Source organism: Mustela putorius, unplaced genomic scaffold, assembly GCF_011764305.1.
Source record: "Mustela putorius furo isolate JIRA1106 unplaced genomic scaffold, ASM1176430v1.1 tig00003834_pilon_pilon_pilon, whole genome shotgun sequence".
Lineage (NCBI taxonomy): Eukaryota > Metazoa > Chordata > Mammalia > Carnivora > Mustelidae > Mustela > Mustela putorius.
In genome coordinates this window covers 84730232-84752202 of record NW_025421987.1, presented here as the reverse complement: position 1 = coordinate 84752202, position 21971 = coordinate 84730232, and the positions used below count along the sequence as shown (strand labels likewise).

The 21971-nt window shown below is 36.4% G+C and overlaps 1 protein-coding gene across 8 annotated transcripts in view; it reads right to left on the bottom strand.

The window, feature by feature from the left end:
- Positions 1-1320: 1320 nt before the first annotated feature.
- KLHL24 (kelch like family member 24) overlaps positions 1321-21971 on the bottom strand; it is a 48978-nt gene continuing 28327 nt past the window's right edge. For 5 of the 8 annotated variants that reach the window (XM_004745095.3, XM_004745096.3, XM_004745093.3 and 2 more), the window contains 5 exons: positions 21359-21543; positions 19893-20011; positions 15966-16154; positions 14280-14468; positions 1321-6509 (listed from right to left, as the gene is read on the bottom strand). In XM_004745095.3, coding sequence (XP_004745152.1) covers positions 6309-6509; positions 14280-14468; positions 15966-16154; positions 19893-20011; positions 21359-21543 — 883 coding nt within the window. In that variant the 3' untranslated portion in view covers positions 1321-6308. The other 3 variants (XM_045088669.1, XM_045088670.1, XM_045088671.1) reach the window with 3 other exon arrangements.

Below are 21971 nucleotides of genomic sequence, written 5' to 3'. Positions count from 1 at the left end.
TTTAACAGAGAGAGAGAGATCACAAGTAGGCAGAGAGGCAGACAGAGAGGGAAAGGGAAGCAGGCTCCCCGCTGAGCAGAGAGCCCGATGCGGGGCTCGATCCCAGGACCCTGGAATCATGACCTGAGCCGAAGGCAGAGGCTTTAACCCACTGAGCCACCCAGGCGCCCCGAGTGCAGGTGATTTTTTAAAGATCAAATTGAAAGTACAAGAGGGTTCTATTCCTTACCCACTGTCCAGATATTTTTATTTTTTTCAATTCCTTCCCTGCTTCTACATATTGCATTTTTGTCCTGAATAGCTACATGGACAAGGAACTGACATTTATGTTCTCTTGTGCCAGAACTACTCACCCTTTAACACCTATCCCATTAGCTCATCTCCTTACAAGCCTATGGCCTTTCCTAGAATAAGGAAAGTATGGTTCAGAGGTTAAATGGCTTTATGGTAGAGCACTGGTTGGAATCAGGTCTGATGAAGCCATATACTTTCCAGGGGTGACTACAAAGGAATTGAGTCAAAGGAAAAATTAACATGGACTGTTTAAGAAGCACTCTAACTTGCCATCTTATTTCGATGGCACAATTTAAAAACTAAGTCTAAAAAGCTAAGCATTACATATGCCCTGTAACATACTTACACCTTTCCAAAATTTTACTTTTTTAAATGTAGAATCAGACATTACCTATATTGTAAATAATATGTCCTTTCTTTGACATTTGAAAGGAAATTTCTTTACTCTTAATATTACTACAGGGATACTTTTGAGAGTCAAATCAAAGAACACTAGAGTACATGTTATGGGTAACTTTCTGGTAATTACAAAATTTTTTTTTTAACATTTTCTCTCTCTTTTTTTTTAACTTGAGAGAACACAAGTGGGGTGATGGGCAGAGGGAGAAGTTGACTCCCCACTGAGCAGGGAGCCCAACTCAGGGCTTGAGCCAGAGGCAGATGCTTAATTGACGGTGCCACCCAGGCATCCCTAAAATTTTTTTGTGGATAGGTAACACTTCCATGTGGTTCAGACTAAAACATTGATTACATGCACTTTTATACATGATTACATATAATTATATATAAATAAGCAGTGGCATTTCCTTTTTAACTGTTCTTCAGCCAACATTTCATTTCTTCATATACACTAATGCTTTATTTATTCTTCTAGTTAATTTATCGACATACCAGTAAATATTCACATATACTAATATGAATCTCCCTCCATCCCTTTTTTTGCACAACCTTTTGGATGTATTTAAAGTAAAACAAAACAAGAAGGTTTTGGTAAACAAAATTTAATACAACTGTATAGTCAAATAATAATGGTTAAAGGACATTTTATTAGATATGACTTAAAAAATTAAACTATGCACAAAGTATATTTAAACAAGACATGTAAGTATTAATATGCTACAACCAAATTGAGAACAAAGTACAAAGCATTTTTTTTTTCACTGTGAAGATTCTTGGAGCCTCTCACTGAAAGCAAATGACATTTGGCTACCATAGGTCTGTACAAGTTGTAAAGCATATTGTGCTTTTTTTCAACTCTGTAATTGTTGTCTTAGCTCCAGAAATTCTCAAGAATTTAAATAAAGAAACTCGGGGTTGGGGGGAGGATGATGAGGAAAGCAAGAGTAAGAAAAAAAATAGTGCATAAGGATGGAACAAAAGTAAGTACATTTACTTTTCTGACATTAGATGCAGATACTGCAAATGATGTTTTCAAAGGTTTAATCAATGTTAGATGTTTGTCTAAATATCTTAAAAAGCACCTTGGCAACCAAAACAAAACCCTCAAATATAATAAAACTCCAAGCACTCAACAACATTTCTTAACATTCTCGTTCTGCCAAGCAATCACATGGTGTTCATTAAAACTTTTAAGAAGGGGAGTTTACTTTGTAGGAAACAAATATGAAACACATCTAAGGTAAGCTTTATTCAGAATTAAAAAAAAAAAGAACGCTAAAATAGAACTAGAGAACTTAAGGCACATAAACAAATTCCGATGCAGTTATTCTGAAAACATCAAAACAAATTTTTTCTCTTTGGAACAATATATAAAATAAGTTATGACTACTGCTGTTTTTTTAAAAAAATTATGATGATCATCTTCAGCACTAAGTAAATTTAATATCTAAGGCAATCACACAAACATAACACATTCATAAAAAACATTAAAAAATGTGAAGTCTGTTGAAAATGTCTCTGGAATTATCAATTCACACTCTGGCTCAAGTGGTTTCTGATGTCTAGCATTAAATGTGACAATGAGTAGAGCTACCTAATCAAACCTACTTAAAAGCCAACCAAATCGCCCCCATTCTGGTTACTTGACATGGTGAATTTATTAACTAAAAATAATAATGGGGTGAGGTGATGTAAACCTGGCTTTTGATATAATGCACAAGAAATTCTAATAAGGCCAAAATTATGTTGAGGTTAACTTGTGTCTTGAGTTTAGTAAAACAAAGGCTTCCATAGGAAACCTTTAAGAGACATTTATCTTATTACTTGGCACCACATAAATAGCTATCTCTTCTCTTTGAAAATAAAGTCTGGAGAGGTCTTTTCCACACATAAATCTCAAGACACAAAAGGCACACACAACAATTCAAACCCTCTCTTTTCATGTATGGGTTCTCACAGCAATTCTTTTTTTTTTTTTTAATCTATTGCCATATCCAGACAACAGGAAAACAAAACAAAACGAACAACACACACCTGGTTTGCATATTGACAAAAGTAGTATAACTGAGCCTTTGTCTTTCCTGAGTTTCAAAAGGGTATATGACAGTAGAGAAACATAAACAATTCGTATTCACTAAGAGAAAATGTATCAGTCCACAAAACATTTTCATCTTTCTAAATATAAAAGAATGAATGTTCAACCACTGCCTGTGTGAAGCCCCTTTACCAAATTAAATTTACTCTAGGATCATGAACTGAAGGTTATATAGTTATGGCACTTTAAACACCCCAATAGGCCAAAATGACAATACCCTCCCTGAGTATTTACATCACTTTTTTCTTAACACCTGGTTTAAATGGAGGAAAATATCTATATTTCAGTCATCTAGGAAAACAGAAGGTTACTGAAGACTCAATAAGCTACTATTTCATACCTGTGCAGTAGTAGTCAGTGGGGAGATTAAATTTGAAAACGAAGGTCTACTGCTTCAAAAATCAGACCACTTTATAGCTCACTCATAGACAGGAAAACACACGTTCATGAACAAAAAACAACTATACTTTCTTGTTAATCTACAAAACATATGCTTGAATTCCTTTTCCCACTGAGGTATCACAGCTGGGTTTAGCAAACTCGTCTCTACCTCCAATTTGTTTTCTAATCTCGTGAAACCTTATGTATTACATAGATTCTGACTGTATATAAGTCATTATACTAATACTCACCATGTACTTCAAAATTTTTTCTAAGTAATCATTATACCCAATGTGGGGCTCAAACTCATGACCCCAAGATCAAGAGTTGCATACTCTACTGACTGAGCCAGCCAAGTGGCCCTTATCGTGTACTTTCAAATGTAAAAACATATTATAGAAATGCCCAAATAAAAATTTCTGGGATTGAAATTAATTAAGTCAACTAATTTTTACTTTATGTGTTTTCTGATCATCACAAACTGATCAAATTCTTGGTGTTTGTATATATGCATGTACATGACTCTGCTATCTATCTATACATGTATACATACATACTAATCCAAAGGCTTATATGAGCATCTCCTATCAAAAGAAAATCTGTCGGGGCACCTGGGTGGCTCAGTGGGTTAAGCCTCTGCCTTCAGCCCAGGTCATGATCTCAGGGTCCTGGGATCGAGCCCCGCATCGAGCTTTCTGCTCAGCAGGGAGCCTGCTTCTGCCTCTCTCTCTCTCTCTGCCTGCTTGGGATCTCTCTCTCTCTCCCTGTGTCAAATAAATAAATAAAATCTTTAAAAAAAAAAAAATCTGTCAACTATGTGATGACAGTATGAATATAATCTGACACAATTTGGCTGATGAATCCCTTTTGATATACTAATTATATCCTAAAATTCTTTGATCAGTGCTAACACTGTTATTTATCAACAATCAATAAAGGAAGATAACTAGAGTATATTAAAATATCAGCTGAGTGATTTCAAAAACTGTTAATTTCATAGAATTCAAGTGAAGTTCTTGGTGGCCTACTTAATTTACATAGTTTTAAATTATGTAGAAAAAAATGAAACAATATTGGCATGAGGTCTATGTTTAAACAAATTGTTTTATAGGATTTCATTTCAAATTTAGTACAATACATGGATAGTAAAAATAAATGTATAAAGAAATACAAGTAACTAGTTAATATTTTTACAATAGACAAAAGTGCTAAAATACAAGTGATCTTGAGAGTTTTGTGTGTGTGTGCAGTGTCTATTTATGTATGGGCATGATCTTACGAATACACATGAAATAACAAGTATCATTTGTCTAATCCTCAGCATTTACAAAACACTTCTCATACATTATCCCATCTGCTGCAAAGAATCTCTGAACTAAATAGGTTCCATTATCTACAAAAGGTATAATGCAGAAGTAGATGTTTACTTCAGAATTAAAACAAGTATCCCAATTGTATTTACAATTGTCTTTTCAATGAAAACAATAGAAAACTGTTTCCTGAATTGCTCTGATAATTATCAGGAAAAGGTACATGTCATTTCAAATTATGATTTGAAAAATTTAATTCCCTAATTATTTATAAGATCTTTAGAGTTTTCCTCAGAATTCAGATTCCAGCTAAATTGATGATGATGCCATACAGTTTATTAGAAATCTCTGAATCATCCTAAGATGAGAAAACAAAATAATTTATCTATGTTAGGTTTTTCATTACTAACTTAGTTTTAACAGATATCTGGTGGTACTATAATCACACATCTGCATCATCTCTCCTGTGACAAAGAGTATGTAATTATGATCTGAGACAACAATAGTGCCTGGGCAGTCGAAATCCAGCAGGCTACCCGGAACATCCCTGGAATATCCCTAAAATGTTGTAAATTTTATCTGTTCACCCAGGAATAACAGTAATCACTTATTCTACAGTTCCTGTCATTCCATTTGCCTTAGAAAACATTTTACATTCCTCACTGAAAACTAGTAAGCTTATCAACTAGAGTTGAAAAATCTAGACGAAGGCAATTTGAGAATGTTGACCAGTATTTTCCACAATGGGTACCAACTGAAAGATATATCTTCAAAGACTGCAAATACCACTGTTAGGTTTTTTTGGATAGCTAATTTTAAAAGAAAAATGGACCCACTGACAGGTGGTCCCACCTTTATCCTTTAAAGGTAATTCAAGAGTGGAGACTCCAAGATTTTTACCTGTTCACTGGAAAGGAAGATAACCAGGGAAGAGGTCCTCTCCCAAAGCACCATCCTAATGAAGTCAAACCCTACTGGGCTAGGGAGAAAATTTTTCCCTGTTTTCCAAAATGGATTTCAACTCTCTTGCCAGGTTCTAAAAAGATGTTCCCTAGAGGATTTAGAGATGATACAGAGGTATTTTGAGAGCCACAATGGGTTGTTCTTCCCTTCAAGGTCTTACATAATTTTTCTTAGGAATTAACCTACAATTTTACTCCCCATTTTAGGGGCACCTGCTTTTCTATCTCCTATCCAATGTTCTTCCAAAAATATGTTTGATATAAGACAGCAATTCTAGGAAGTCATGATAATTCAGTATTTTATCATATTCAAATTGTTGTCATTACATTTTTATCAGTTATTAAAAAAACCCTTCAATAAAATTTATCAGTTTGGATGTATTTTTAGTGAAAAAGATTTTTTAAACTGATTTCTCTCCTTTGTAAGCATTCTAAGCATTATGTGATTTAACCTAAATGAAGCCTAAGTCATGCAATTTTCTATACATATATGACAAAATAAGGAATATACAGGCTTACAGATAAATGTATATAAATGAAGAAACCATTCAGAAATTCCTAAAGGTTATACAGGCAGGCATTATTTCCTATTCCACATGAATTTCTTACAAATACTTACAAAGGTACACTCTCAAAACCCAAGCAATAACCACTATTATCTTCAACAACAAAAATTTTTTTTCCAATTACAGGAAAGACTTTATTACAGTTTAAAAGATCAATATTTCAGGGGAAAAGGCACCACAATTATTATCTTTACTTTTTTGTGTACATGGCACAAAAGGAGATATGTCAAGTTCCCACTCTGGAGTTCTTAAAACCTCTCATCTTGGATCAGTGTGGCTTCTTGGGTGAGGTATCCTGGCTTTAGAGCTTAAAGCATTTTTCATTGTATCTATGTATAGTCACACAGCCATGATAGGACACTGGCCGGGGCATTGCAGCCACCCCTGTGATGATACTTGTTGCAGGATCATAACAGAGAATAGTGTCTGTGGCTTCTCCATTTTCCCGTCTTCCACCCAGGATATATATTTTACCATTACACACAGACATACCACAGTTTTCCTGTTGAACCAAATACATTAAAAAAAAAAATTAACTCTGGAAGGCAAGGGATTTGGTAGCAAGCTGAAAAGTAAAATAAGACATGCTTTAGCAGACAAAAGTCATGAAATAAACTCCCTTTTGTTGAACTCCTGCTCTATGTGTGAGTGCTAGATAATTTTGCATGAATTAAATGTTAAAATAAAATATATGTTATGATTGGGGCCAAGACGCAGGAGGTGAAGTGGGGGTAGTGGGCTGAAAGAAGGGTTTTAACTTAACAGTAGTTGAACAAAAATATTTTCGAAGAGTATGGCTTGCTTCTCCTATTACAGGGAGGTCCTTTATTACAGCAAGTGGCTATTACATGACCAAGGAGTAGGAACATTATTCATTATGTGGGATTACCCACAAGCTGAATGAATGAATGAAAGAAAGACTCAAAAACAAATTAACAAAGCACTGTTATAGGAGCCTTGGCTGGGTTATATAAACTCCCCAAATAATATTTTAACTTTGCACAAAATGGGATTCTTAGCTGAATTTTACTCTTCTCTGTCAATAACATAATTATTATAAGAAACAAATATTCTTGCAAGGACGAGAGTGATTCTTCCAAGAAAGAAATTACACTAAAACTGTCTCCCTATTTCCTGGATCTGGTTATGCTGCAGGTCAAACATTCTATTTACATTAGTTTAATTATTCAATTACTTTAATTCAGAAAGTTATTGCAAATTATTATCATCCTGTTCCTATATAACTAGCAATGAGATGGGTTCTACCAATCAGTACAATAATAATTTTTACTTAACTAGATTTGCTGTGTATATAAGTTTTGCTCTTTTTTTTTTTTTTTTTAAGATTTTATTTATTTATTTGAAAGTGTGAGCACGAACAGGTGGGGAGGGAGTGGAGGGAGAGGGAGAAGCAGACTCTCAGGTGAGCGGGGAACCCGACATGGGGCTTGATCCCAGAACCCTGAGATCAGGACTGGAGCTGAAGGCAGATGCTTAACTGACTGAGCCACCCAGGAGTCCCTAAGTTTTGCTCTTAAAGAAGAAATTAAATCTTGGTAGACTTATGTAACAGAAGGTAATATCTTCAGGTCTAAAAGAATTCATGAGTACTTGAAAGTACCTATATGAGAGTTTACACATACCCAGAATAACTTGCCTCATTATCATTAATGAATGACAAACTTTTATCTGGAATAACACCCGTGAATTACACCAATTATGTGCCAAACTACATTTTTCATCTGAAGCACAGTGAGCTCTTTCTATAAACTCTAAAAGTTCTGAATACAATAAAAAACTTTATCATCCTCAGTTTTCAGATAGAACCTAGGCTACAGGTTGAACCTTACAGTCACTTTAATGATGATTCTTAAACTATATGATTATAGGATCTTATTACAATGTCATTTCAGGTAATAATGCTCAGAAATAAATGAAGCAAGCAACCTTGAAATCAGTTATTCCTTCATATCAGGAAATTACTTGTATTAGATATAGTAGCTTATTTCACTCTATTAGAATCTCAAAAGTTGTGACAGCTAGTAAGAAAAATAATTTATTGGGGCACGCCTGGGTGGCTCAGTCAGTAAGCGTCTGCCTTCAACTTCCAGGGTTCTGCAATCAAACCCCATGTCGGGCTTCCTGTTCAGCAGAGAGCCTGCTTATCCCTCTCTCTCTGCTGCTCCCCCTGCTTATGTGCTCTCTCTCTCTGTGTCAAATAAAGTCTTTTTTTTTTTTTTTTTTTTTTTCCAAATGGAAAAATTGGGGCACGTGGGTGGCTCAGTGGGTTAAACCTCTGGCTTTGGCTCAGGTCATGATCTCAGGGTCCTAGGATCGAGTCCCACATCGGGCTCTCTGCTCAGCAGGGAGCCTGCTTCCCCTTCTCTCTCTACCTGCCTCTTTGCCTACTTGTGATTTCTATCTGTCAAATAAATAAATAAAAATCTTAAAAAAATGGAAAAATTATCAATACATGATTTTTTAAAAAAGATTTTTATTTATTTATTTGACACAGAGAGAGAGATCACAAGTAGGCAGAGAGGCAGGCAGAGAGAGGAGGAAGCAGACTCTCTGCCAAGCAGAGAGCCTGATGCAGGACTCGATCCCAGGACCCTGAGATCATGACCTGAGCTGAAGGCAGAGGCTTAACCCACTGAGCCACCCAGGCACCCTTTTCCATGAAATTTTTTTTTAAAGATTTTTTTTTTCTAAGTAATCTCTAAACCCAACATGGGGGTCGAATTCACAACCCTGAGATCAGGAGTTGAATACTCTCTTGACCGAGCCAGCCAGGTGCCCCACCACATGAAGTTTTAATGTTAATTTTCAAGACTGGAACGAGACATGATCCTAGTATTAAAAAAAAAGAGAAGCCCTTCCCTTAATTATTATTTTTTATAATGCTTAATGTTTAAATGTTAAAATTCCAATAATAAACAAAGTCAGACTTTTTCATTTATTATTCTAAACTTTAATGACAGTTTAAATACCTGGGCTACTGAAGAGGGATTGAACAAACTTTATAACAGACCTAAAAAAAAATTCCACAATTTTCCAAAGGATATTTCTGACAAAAGTTTAAAAAGCAAAATACGTTGAAAATAGCAAGCTGTGGCTTTTGGGGATTATGAAGAGTCAAGAGGCATGGACATGGTAAGGGACAGAAACAGAAAAAGGCTACATTAGGTCCATTAGATCTGCAACAAAGAGTTTTTTTTTTTTCCCCCCAGCTTTTTTTTGCCACTTAGTATTCTAAGCATTTGAAAAAAGTTTGACTTGGGGCACCTGGGTGGCTCAGTGGGTTAAAGCCTCTGCCTTCCTCTCAGGTCATGATCTCAGGGTGCTGGGATTGAGCCCCACATTGGTCTACTCGGCAGACAGCCTGCTTCCTCCTCTCTCTCTTTGCCTGGCTCTCTGCCAACTTGTGATCTCTGTCTGCCAAATAAATAAATAAATCTTTAAAAAAAAAAGAAAAAAGAAAAAAGTTTGACTCAAAAAATTGTGTAATAGGAAATTACAGTTGATTTTCCCTTTTTCACATATAGCATTAAATGGTAGGCAAACACTTAAAGATGGCTCAAAAATTACCTATAAATAATGCTTACAAAGATATTCTTCTAGATTCTTATTTAAGAATTTTAAGATCTTTTTAAAGATTTTATTACCTATTTGACAGAGTGAGAGAGAGAGTATAAGCAGGGGAAGCAGCAGAGGAAGAAAGAGCAGCAGGCTTACTGCTGAGCAGGGAGCCTGATTCACGGCTCGATGTGGGCTTGGATCCCAGGACCCTCAGACCATGATCTAAGCCGAAGGCAGACGCTCAACTGACTAAGGCACCCAGGTGCCCCTACACAGATATACGTAAGGGTATTGGTAGTAAGAATGGACTGAGGAGAAAAGATAATCCCAGAAATCTCAGTGTTTTTTTGCTTCAAGAAATTTGACGTAGAGTATTTGATTTGGATTTCAATGATTTTGTCATCATAGATTTAATATACCTCTGAGCTAAGTGATTTTTCTTTGAAATTTTCAAAGTCACTGTTATTTGTCCTGTTGCTTTTTCATAGCTTTATCTCAACCACGTAGTTAGAAATATATTCATTATATGCCCTGCATTATGATAGATGCTAGAAACTATCTTCCTAAATTGTTATCATTTTCTATAGTATAGCCAAGTTCTGAATGAATAGTACTTCTTGGCGAAAATGCATTGTACTTTAAAATATCCACTATAAGGGGCACCTGGGGGGTTCAGTTGTTAAGTGTTTGCCTTCGGCTCAGGTAATGATCCCAGGGTCCTGGGATGGAGCTCCACATCAGGCTCCTTGCTCAGTGGGAAGTCTGCTTCTCCCTTGCCCACTCCCCCTGCTTGTGTTCCTTCTCTCGCTGTCTCTCTCTCTGTCAAATAAATAAATAAAACCTTTTAAAAAAATACCCACTATAAGCCAATAAAGGTTAGCTTTCATTAAAGGATTCAGAAATTGGGGCATCCGGCTGGCTCAGTTAGCAAAGCATGACTCTTGATCTCAAGACTGGGAGTTCAAGCCCCATGTTGGGGGTATAGTTTACTTAAAAAAAATTTATAAGTGTAAACACTTGTCACACAGGTGAATGTGACTATAATATGGGTTTCTATATGGTAGGGCACACCTCAGCTCTACAGACTGTCCTTTCCAAGACAGGCCACTCAGCTACAGAAATGTGATTCATTTTTACTTAACTGTGATATATGAGGGATAGAAGATTATATTCCCTCTGTACCATGAAGCTGAAGGTCTATTATATCCCCTCTGTACCATGAAGGTCTTATTATGTCCCTTTTATCAGCTGAGGCAATGTTACTTTGAATACATTACTAATTAGAGATTATACCTCAATGTCAAAAACTTTAGAAAAATGGTGTTACATTCAAACCCTATTTCATTTTCTTTACAGTCTATATCTCTTTACACATTTGCATATAAGACTCTTAAAATTAGGTCCCTTGTTACTGCACTATCTCATTTGTTTACTTATTCAATAAATATTTACTGAGCACCAATTAATGCAAGATACATAGAAAATGAGTTAGAAAAAACAGTATTCTCGGGCGCCTGGGTGGCTCAGTGGGTTGAGCCGCTGCCTTCGGCTCAGGTCATGATCTCGGGGTCCTGGGATCGAGTCCCGCGTCGGGCTCTCTGCTCAGCAGGGAGCCTGCTTCCTCCCCTCTCTCTCTCTGCCTGCCTCTCTGCCTACTTGTGATCTCTCTCTGTCAAATAAATAAATAAAATATTTAAAAAAAAAAAAAAAAAAGAAAAAACAGTATTCTCAATAAGATGGAATTCTGGTATGGAAATAAACATTTATACCCATAACAGATTATGACTGCCATAATATAAATGCAAGTGCAGTGACAGATCAGAAAAGAAGGAGATCAATCCTGAACAGGGAAACTGCAGTTTGTTGTAACTATGAAGTGGTCCTTCGAAGAGGAGTAGAATTACAAGTAGAGAAGATAGAAAAGACATTAGAGTCTGAGACGGCATCATGAACCAAGGCAAGAACACGTAGGATCTATATAGCAAATGCAATTTAACAGACACTTAACATAATTGGGATGAAGTTGCAGAAAGTGAATCTGAACAGACAAGCAGAGGTCAGACGATAGAAGGCCTAGAATGAAGTGGGGAAACTTGGATTTTATTCAGTATGTTTCCAATCAAAGGAGAGACATAATAAGAATTATGGGAAAATAATCAGTGGCAAAATGGGAGACAGAAGACATTAAAGAACACTAATTAGAATATTTTTATTTTTGTTTAGGGAAGAACTGGTAAGAACTTGAACAAAAGCAGGAACTACAGGAGTGGAAGAAGAGGAAACACTCTAGAGGACACAGAACTGATATACCGGATTCAATTTAGGAGAAAGTGAGGAAACTCTAAGAAATTAAGTCTAGGTATGAAATAATAGAAAAATATATATTGGTCTTGCCCCTAGTTCCTGATACAGAGCTCCTAAATCCCTTAGAATTTCCCAAGTGATAAGTCTTTTGTTCTAATGAGGCGATTGTTGGTGGGCTTCTGGATGGGAGGGCTAGTCACCAAAAAGATCAAGCCATAATCATTATCTTAAAACTTTCATCCCCATTCCCCATTCTCTGGAGAGTGGAAAGGGGCTGGAAATTACATTAATAACTACATGATGAAGCCTCCATAAAAATTCCCCAAATACAGGATACAAACAGCTTCTGGGTTAGTGAACATATCCATGTGCTGAGAGGGTGGTGCACATCAGCTCCAGGACAGAAGCTCCTGTGCTTGGGACTCTTTTGGACCTCACCCTATGTGCCACTTCATCTGTATCCTTTATGATATCCTTTATTATATAATAAACTGATAAACACAAGTATTTCCCTAATTTCTGTGAGCTGTTCTAGCAAATTACTGAACCCAGGGAGGCGGTTGTGGGAATGTTAATTTAGAGCCAGTCAGTCAAAAGCACTGAGGGACAAGCTGGAACTAGCGGTTGGCTTTGGAAGCAGTGGCAGTCTTTCTTTTTTTTTTTTTTTTAAATATTTTATTTATTTATTTGACAGAGAGAGAGATCACAAATAGGCAGAGTAGCAGGCAGAGAGAAGGAGAAGCAGGCTCCCTACTGAGCAGAGAGTCCGATGCGGGGCTTGATCCCAGGACCCTGGACCATGACCTGAGCCAAAGGCAGAGGTTTAATCCTCTGAGCCACCCAGGTGCCCGGAAGCAGTGGCAGTCTTGAACGGTGCCCTCAACCTGTGGAATCTGGCCCTAACTCCAGGCAGATAGTGTTGGAACTGAACTGAACTGTAAGACATTCAGCAGGAGATGGAGAATTGGTTGGTGTGGGAATAAATCCACATATCTGGTGCCAGAAGTGTTGTGTGAGTAAGGAAGATCAATCCTAAACAGGAAACTGCAGTTTGTTGTAACTATGAAGTGGTTCTTCAAAGACGAGTAGAATTACCCCTTTCCATTCACTAGGTTTTCCATTCACTAGGTTGTTTGGAAACAGAAAAAGTAGGCTTGGGGAAGAAGGTGAATTCTTTTTTTTTTTTTTTTAATATTTTATTTATTTATTTGACAGAGAGAGATCACAAGTAGGCAGAGAGGCAGGCAGAGAGAGAGAGAGGAGGAAGCAGGCTCCCTGCTGAGCAGAGAGCCTGATGCGGGACTTGATCCCAGGACCCTGAGATCATGACCTGAGCCACCCAGGCGCCCCAAGAAGGTGAATTCTGTTCTAAGTTTGAACTCCTGGGACATCATAGAAAATATCAAATAAGCAGTTGGAAATTTGAGTCTGGAGCATGAGAAAAAGGCTTTAATGAAGATCAAAATTTGAAATTAGTACTGGGCAATAAATGTGACCACTCAAAAATGGAGTATAAACTAGGAAGCAGGTAGGGAAAAGAGACTCTAGGAATACCCATATTTAAGGGCTGGGCAGAAAAAATAAGAGAATATGGATGAGACTGAGGAGATTATCAGTAATGACCTCTGAGAGAGTAACTCTAGACTAGTAGATTGGTAGATCCAGATTTCCAGCATTAGAGCCATCAAGCATTTTGGTGGTTAGAAGGAGAGTAGGACCATAAACCAAAGGCTGAGCAGAGGCTTTTTGGGAGGCAGGGGGTGGAGATGGAGTAGGGGTATAGGCAGTGTGCATGGATGAGACCTAAGTCCAGCCATTTCTTTCTTTCTATTTTAAGATTTTACTTATTTGATAGAGAGAGGCACAGTGGGAGAGGGAACACAAGCAGGGGGAGCAGGAGAAGGAGAAGCAGGCTTCCCGCTGAGCAGGAAGCCCAATGCAGCGCTCGATCCCAGGATCCTGGGATCATGACCTGATCTGAAGGTGACACTTAATAACTGAGCCCCCAGGTGCCCTCACCCATTTCTTTCATAATAAAACCACAGAAGGAAAGAAACCAGTTTGGGAGCACTTCTTCTCTTTCAAAATACATAAGATATAGGGATAAGGACTGGAGTAAATTCTGAAAGAGGTCAAGGAAAAAAAAAAACTACCCAAGTGCAATGGTTGCTTCACCATGGGATGGTAGAAAATAAGGTATTTCAATAAAACAATTCCCTGAAACAAGTTTAAAACAGGAATACCACATGCTTTATGTGGTTTTAAAAATTATGAAATAATTCCAGCATGCATGAATGATATTAACAGTGAAATTACAGTATATTTATAATGGTCATGTATTTGGTCCCTCCTAAATTGATTTCTCTTTTGGACTATTTTAGGTCATTACCTGTCGGCTGAATGTATTCTGTACATGCATCCAGTAATCTTCAACTGGATCATAGCAGTATATTGCCTTGGTCAGCCCACCAGCAACATATATCAAGTTGTTTAAGGATACAGCTGTTATACACCTTTTGGCAATTGGGATAGCTGCACGAAGTAGCCAAGAATTGGTTTCTGGATCATAAGATTGAACCTAGTAATATATAGAAATATTTTATTGAAATTTCTAAACCAAAATGCATATTTACTTAATAAAAGTCTACCAATATATAGAAACACAATTAAAAATGAAATCCCATTAATTATAGTAATTCACATTAATTCACAGAATTAAGAGAGGTTAGCTTGATAGAGAAATGCCTGAATTATAAAATTCTCAAAAGAAATGCAAATTTATTACTATCAAGCAGAATAGAATAATAAACACAAGTTGTTTCCAGGAAGAACAGATACTACACTATCATGATAGGTTTTCTTTACTTATTTCTACTAAACAGTCTACATTTTTTTTTTTTTAAGATTTTAGAGAGAGAAAAGAGGAGAGAATGCACGTGAATTGGGGTGCAAGAGGGAAAAACAGAGGGAGAGGGAGAGAGAGAATCTCAAGCAGACTCCCTGCTGAACATGGAGCCCAATGTGGAGCTTGATTTCACACCCTGAGATCATGATCTGAGCTGAAATCAAGAGCTGGACACTTAACTGAGCTATCCAGGTGCCCCAACAGTCCAGATTTTTAAAATATTGTGTCATACAGGATAACTATGCCTCAATCTGAATAAAATTTCTTTATGCTTTTAGGAAGTCCTTTCTGCAAAAGAACACAGGAAACTTCAGTATACTCTGAATGATCACAAATTCTGAATTCTAAAATAGTAACATTTGGCCACATTATATTAAATTTAATTAAAAAGATAACTGACTGGGTGCCTGGGTGGCTCAGTCAGTTAGGTGTCTGACTCGTAGTTTCAGCTCAGGTCATGATCTCAGGGTTGTGAGATGGAGTCCCGCATTGGGCTTTGTGCTCAGCACGGAGTCTGCTTGTCCTTCTCCCCATGCTCCTCCCCGTGTCCTCTCTCAAATAAATAAAATCAATAAATAACAGATTGACAAAATTTAGTTAACAACTGCTAAACAGTTTGGCATCAGACAGTAGTTTCCAGAATAACAGTATTTTCTAAGGTGTCAGGAAGGCAAATATTCTTTTGTCCCAGGGATTCAATGAACTGCAGCAACTCTGAGCTGTCCTCTATTGACATTACAGATGTTTCTCTTCCTCTTTTTTGCTCTAAAAAATACTTATAAAGTATGCAGAAGATGAGCCAGTGGAAGCAGTGTAGTTACTATATTTTATTCTCTGCTAATTCAATTCCCAACTGTTTTTTGTGAGTAATTTTTTGATTCTACAGACTGTAACAGGAAAAGGTTTTAAACTATTTAGTAGAATATCCCAATGCTGAGAGTAGTTTTGTTTCAAAAAGATTAAATAATGCTTTTTACAAAAAACTGTTAGATATATTAGGACTTCACTTCAGTAACTTGAAACTTAGTGTTTTCCCCCCAAAGTATAAAGTACTAGACAATTTTTAAAAGGCTCCTCACACTAAGGGACCTCGCTATTTATTTGATAAGCTTTCTGTATTTTTCCTCCCGTATACATAACTGGTAATTTCTGTAAGAGAACATGGCTTACCTTATCAGAACAAGTATTATCATCAGGTCCTCCACCAATCACAAACAATTTGCCTACACAGCTAGTCACGGCAGGAGAACTCACTGCTTCCTTAAGGGGAGCAACTTCAGTCCATCGATTTGAAAAGGAATCATAACATTCTACGCTGCTAAGTCTGTTTTGTCCATCATAGCCTCCAACAACATATACCTGTATGTGAAATACATGGAAAAATCTCAATTGTCAAAAGTCTGAATTTTTTAACTAGTTGGTTAAGGAATTAAAGGATCTCTTCCCTTTAAAAGCCCTTGATAACTATAATTGCAATAAATCTAGCTTAGTTTTTGAAACTTTCATTAGCACCCTCTCACCACGGGGGAGACTTTTTAGACTTTTTTTTCCTAATAGCCCCTGCAAATGAAGTTTTAATACCACCATATACTGTATATCCTTTTATGTCCTATATGTATATCTGTGTTTTACACATGGAAGAGTACAGTTGTTTTCATCCCCCAAAATAACCTTCACCCCCTTAAGGGTGATACTGCTCGCACTGAGAATTACATGATTGTTTAAATGCTCACACTCATGGATGATGAAAATGTTCGATTATTATGAAGTAATAAAGCTACAAATCTAAAATATTAGATAAGGAATACTAGACCATAAGACCAATGAAGGCAGTGCCTATCTTGTTTTTCATTTTAGTATCAAGTGTGCTTAGCAAAGTATCTACCACACAATTAACTCTATACTATATATTTCAAAGGGCTTCCACAAATCTAAGGAAGGCAGACATATTAATCTTTATGTGACAGCTGAACTAATCAACAAGTCATTTATTAAATGACCTATATGTAGATAATCCATTAAGAATAATGAGATACGTGGGGTGCCTGGGTGGCTCAGTGGGTTAAGCCGCTGCCTTCGGCTCAGGTCATGATCTCAGGGTCCTGGGATCGAGTCCCGCATCGGGCTCTCTGCTCAGCAGGGAGCCTGCTTCCTCCTCTCTCTCTCTGCCTGCCTCTCTGCCTACTTGTGATCTCTCTCTGTCAAATAAATAAATAAAATATATAAAAAAAAAAAAAGAAGAATGAGATACATAAGAAACTTTTAACTTGGGTTAAAAGTTTTAACAGTGGGTTAAAGCTTCTGCCTTTGGCTCAGGTCATGATTCCAGGGTCCTGGGATCGAGCCCCACATCAGGCTCTCTGCTTAGCAGGGAGCCTGCTTCCCCCTCTCTCTGCCTACTTGTGATTTCCCTCTCTGTCAAATAAATAAATAAAATCGTTAAAAGAAAAAAAGAAAGAAACTTTTAACTTAAGCGAGGTTCTTCAGTTTAACATCCACAATTCCTTTAATCGACAGTCATTATCAACTCTTCCCTCCATATGAAGTAACTATTAAGTCCCACTGAGTCTTCTTCTACAGCATCCCACATCTGTCCCTTTTGTTTCTTACTGCCACTATCCTACTTCAGGATCCATACCATTTTGTACTTCTCAATTAATCTCCTGGTCTCCACTCTTGTGCTCCATCAACCACAGATTAATCTTCCTAAATACTTCATCAGCTCCTTTTAATAGTTCAGCAACAGATGCCTAAGTGGTCAAGGCCAAACCTTATACACCTACATTCAAGTCTGTTCACAATTTATCTTTCTGTATGCCTCCAAATTTCTAGAACAGCCAATGCTATTTTGTATTTCAAGGCTGCACTTCTCATATTATGTTAAAATGATCTCTTGGTGGGTTTGTTCTCCCAACACTAGGAGGCTCAGAGAGGTTAAGTAACAACTCAAAGTCACCCAGCTGGAAGAGTATATGGAAACTGTGGCACAATGTAGCAATTAAGGGCATGGCTTTGAAGTTAGTAGAAGCAGGGTTCAGTATCTAGCACTGCTATGAAATGTAAATCTTGGGCAGTTTACTTATCCTCTGAGAGTCAGTCTTCATTTCCTCAATAAAAATGTAGACAGTAATAGTACCTATCACATAATATAATTTTGAGGATTAATTTTTTTACCATTCTCTTGCATTCATAAATTAAAAATATATGTTGTGAGCACCAAGATGAAAGTACTCTAGATTAAGAAAATCTTGAACTTTTGCTTTGCTCCTGCTTTATTACTTTCTGTGTAACCTTAGGCAAGTGACTTGATTTCTCTGAATTAGGTTTCTTTAAAAACTGCAAAAGTTATACAAAATTTTCTCTAAGATTCTTTCCTACTCTTAGATTCTCTATTCCAAATCATCTTACCTAGGTTTTCTTAATAGAAACCATTTATAAATTTAAATACTTTTATAGGTTTGAATTCAGTTTATATTGTAATTTTTTAGGGTAACAGTTTCCATGACGTGAGTACTTACTTTTTAAGGTATGAAAGATTCCTTTCATGTCTTGATTTATTACTTCTAAGTTTTAGGTAACTTCAAGTCAAGTATACTAACATTTGTCAAATAAATCTATGTTCGCCAATCCATACATGATATTTGAGACATCCATCATTTGCATTTGCCTTTGTACTTTCAGACTAAATAATTACAATTTTTTTTAGTCAGATCTCTTCTCTTTCCAACCACTTCAATATTTTAGCTGCCCCTTTCAGTAATATTTTATCATTCTTGAAGGATGGCTACCAAAACTATATAGCAATTACTGACAAACTAGTGATTTCAGAAAATAGCCAATCAGAATTAGTTTATTTCTATTATATCTATCTCAAGGTCCCCATTATTTCAGTGACCTTGTCGAGAGCAGCAGCACAATAGATCAATAGCCTTAGGAAGTTAGCTTTCCAGCTGTGCTTTGAGACACTCTTAATATTCTGTAGTATAGAAATTTCAAGCAGGCTCTATGGGGAAATAGGGGGAGGGGACCAGGCTGAGTGGGAAGGGTTCCTACACCATCTCTGTTTCTATTAGGGCAGCTCTGTTTTCTCATCGGTGACTCTAAAATGTCTCCACATGAGGGCCCAAGAGGTAGCAATCTTTTTAGAAGGGGGTATCAGGGAACCAGTCAGAAATACACATGCAAGCAAGTATACTGCTTTTATTCAGATTGCTTATTAATATAAGATAGCTTTGAAGGAGCTAATAGAGATGGAGGCAAAGAAAAGCTAAAGGGTTCTTGGTATATGCTGCTGTATTTTTATCTGTTCTACATAATGGGTTTTTATGTTAGATTTAACTTTTTAACTTTAAAAAGGATGTAGCTGCTTTTAAAAAGCTTGGAAACCACGGGTCTACAAGTGTTTCTCAAGTTCCTAAGGACAGAGAATGGCTTAGAACCAACATATAATTATTTATTTGTTTTTTAAAGTACCCTCCACAACCAGCATGGAACCCAACATGGGGCTTGAACTGTGAGATCAAGGCTGGAGCTGAGATCAAGAGTCAGATGCTTAACTAATTGAGCCACTTGGGCACCCCCCCAAATTATGTATTTAAAATATTTATTAGCCACAGTCAATAATCAATTTTCTTTAAAATACACTGGTGAATTTATCTTAACACTATTTTAAATTTGTTTTGTCCCTAACTTGTATAAAGAAAAAAGATAAAATAACATCAGTCTAGGTAAATATATCTTTGCCTGACTGCCAAAGTCAGTAAAGGGAAAAAGATTGCTTGGATTAGACATTGGCCTGTTTTTGTACTTGATGTAACTCCTTTATTTTCCAATGCTTCTTAAGCTTTCAGACTCCAATGGAGCATGAAAAGAGAAATGTGCTGCACTGCCACAAATTCCAAATTGGGAGAATAAAATATCCATTCAAAAGTACAGTGTCAAATTGTTTATATCTTCAGTTTATCTATTGAGGTTAGAAATGGAAGGAAATACAATTTGAATCCAAAATACCCTGAGACTGAGTAAGATGAAGGATTTAACTGTGGTATTTATTTTGGAAATGTGCCAGCAATAGTAATAAAAAATAGTTTCTCTTACTTTACCAAGGAGGACAGCCATTTTGTGACGCCATCTGCCTTTATTTAGAGAAGCAACTCTGATCCAAATATTCAACTGTGAGTTATAAATCCACACATCACGGCCATTGATTCTTCCACCTTTAAATGCAAAACAATGTATACACAGTATGTATGTCATCAAGGGATTTATGCTCAAGGCATAGATAATTATAATATAGGATTTATTTACCCCGTCTAAGAATTTGTGAATTTAGTTCAATGAATGAAAGAATGACCCTCTTAAAGCTTAATGAAAATAGTTCTACAGAGTAGATTTAAACCTTGCCGATTATTATCTTGAGAATCATAGGCCCTAAGTAATAAAATGCAAAATACAAGTTTTACAAATGTATAAGGCTATTAATTTGAATCACACATCAGAAGCACCCAAACAACAGAATTATTTAAAAAAGATTTTAAAAAATCACCCATTTATTCAAAAGCATACCACTATACAAAATGAATTATGTCTTGTTAAATTGTGTAACATGTAGTAATAGAGTAACTCCAAAGCTGGTAAAATTATTAACCAAATAAATGACTCAGGACCAATGATAATGCAGTTATACTCTGTATAAGTCTGTCATTTCATTGTCTCAGATTTTAGATATAACATCAACATAAAAGAATTACAAGTTAAGAATTTTAAGGAAAAACCTATTTCATAAACTTTGGTGAGAATTTCAGAAAACTTGGTTGGATCAGAAATGCTTAATTCTTTTTTTTTTTTTTGCTTTTTTTTTCTTAATTAATTCTATGAGTAAGTTTCACTTTGCATACTTCACAGTGTTCTTTAAAACAAAGTTAACGTGTTCAAGTTTTAAAAATTATGCCATATCCCATCTGCATTTGAGAGCACTTAAAATATGACAATTAAAGGCATTTTTCTGGTGGATTGTTTATAAATCATTCTGGATCATCCTGAGCCTGTTTTTAAGAGAAAAAGTCATTCCCAGCTTTATTTGTTGTATAAACTGATCTGCTGAAAGCGGGCCTATTCACTTTCATGGTTTTCTTCTGAGACACTACTATTTGTTTAAAATAGCCAAGCTGTGTTCAAATTCAAAGTAGCTACAGTGCGAAATAGGTCAATCAGAGAAAGACAACTACCATCTGATCTCCCTGATATGAGGAAGTTGAGATGCAACGTGTGGGGTTTGAGGGGTAGGAAAAGAATAAATGGAACAAGATGGGATCGGGAGAGAGAAAAACCATAAGAGACTCTTAATGTCACAAAACAAACTGGGGTGGGGGCATGGGGGGAGGGAGAGGGTGGTGGGGTTATGGACATTGGGAAGGGTATGTGCTATGGTGAGTGCTGTGAATTGTGTAAACCTGGCGATTCACAGACCTGTACCCCTGGGGCTAATAATAACATTATATGTTTATAAAAAAACTTAAAATTTTTTTTAAAAAGTAGCTACAGTAATAATAATTTTTATTTACCTGAAACAAGAATGTCATTTCTTAGAGCACAGACTGCATACTCTGATTTGGTAAATTCCGGAAGCTTAGCCAAAGACTTCCATTCCCCTGTCACAGGATCATAGCACTCGGTGTATGGAAGATTAAATCCTCCAACCCGTTCACAGCCTCCAACGACAACTATCACCTCAGAATAGCCAGTTGACCTAAAACAATTATTATAAGAATATATAAATATAAAATACACTCAAGATTGTTGAAAACTTGGTTGGATCAGAACTTTACATTCATGTATATAAAAATATACATGAATGTAAAGAAAGTAGAAAGTAAACAGTTGTTTATTCCCTGAGCACGTGCCACATAACACAGGCTGCCAAAGACTTTGAGAAGGATTTTGAGAGACATTTTGAGAGACCTTGAGAGACATTTGCAAGGGATTTAGTGATGTCGTTTTCCACAGAAAATTTCTATGGGTATTTTTTTCTATCAGTTTTGCCTTAAAAATTACAAAGCAGTCCAAAAATCCTACCTAACTCAACTGGAATCCTGGTAATAGTAAAGATGACTTCCAAAGGTAGTTTTGTAGTAATTCAGATGTGTGCAGCCATACTAAGGTAAGATCATGAAGAAA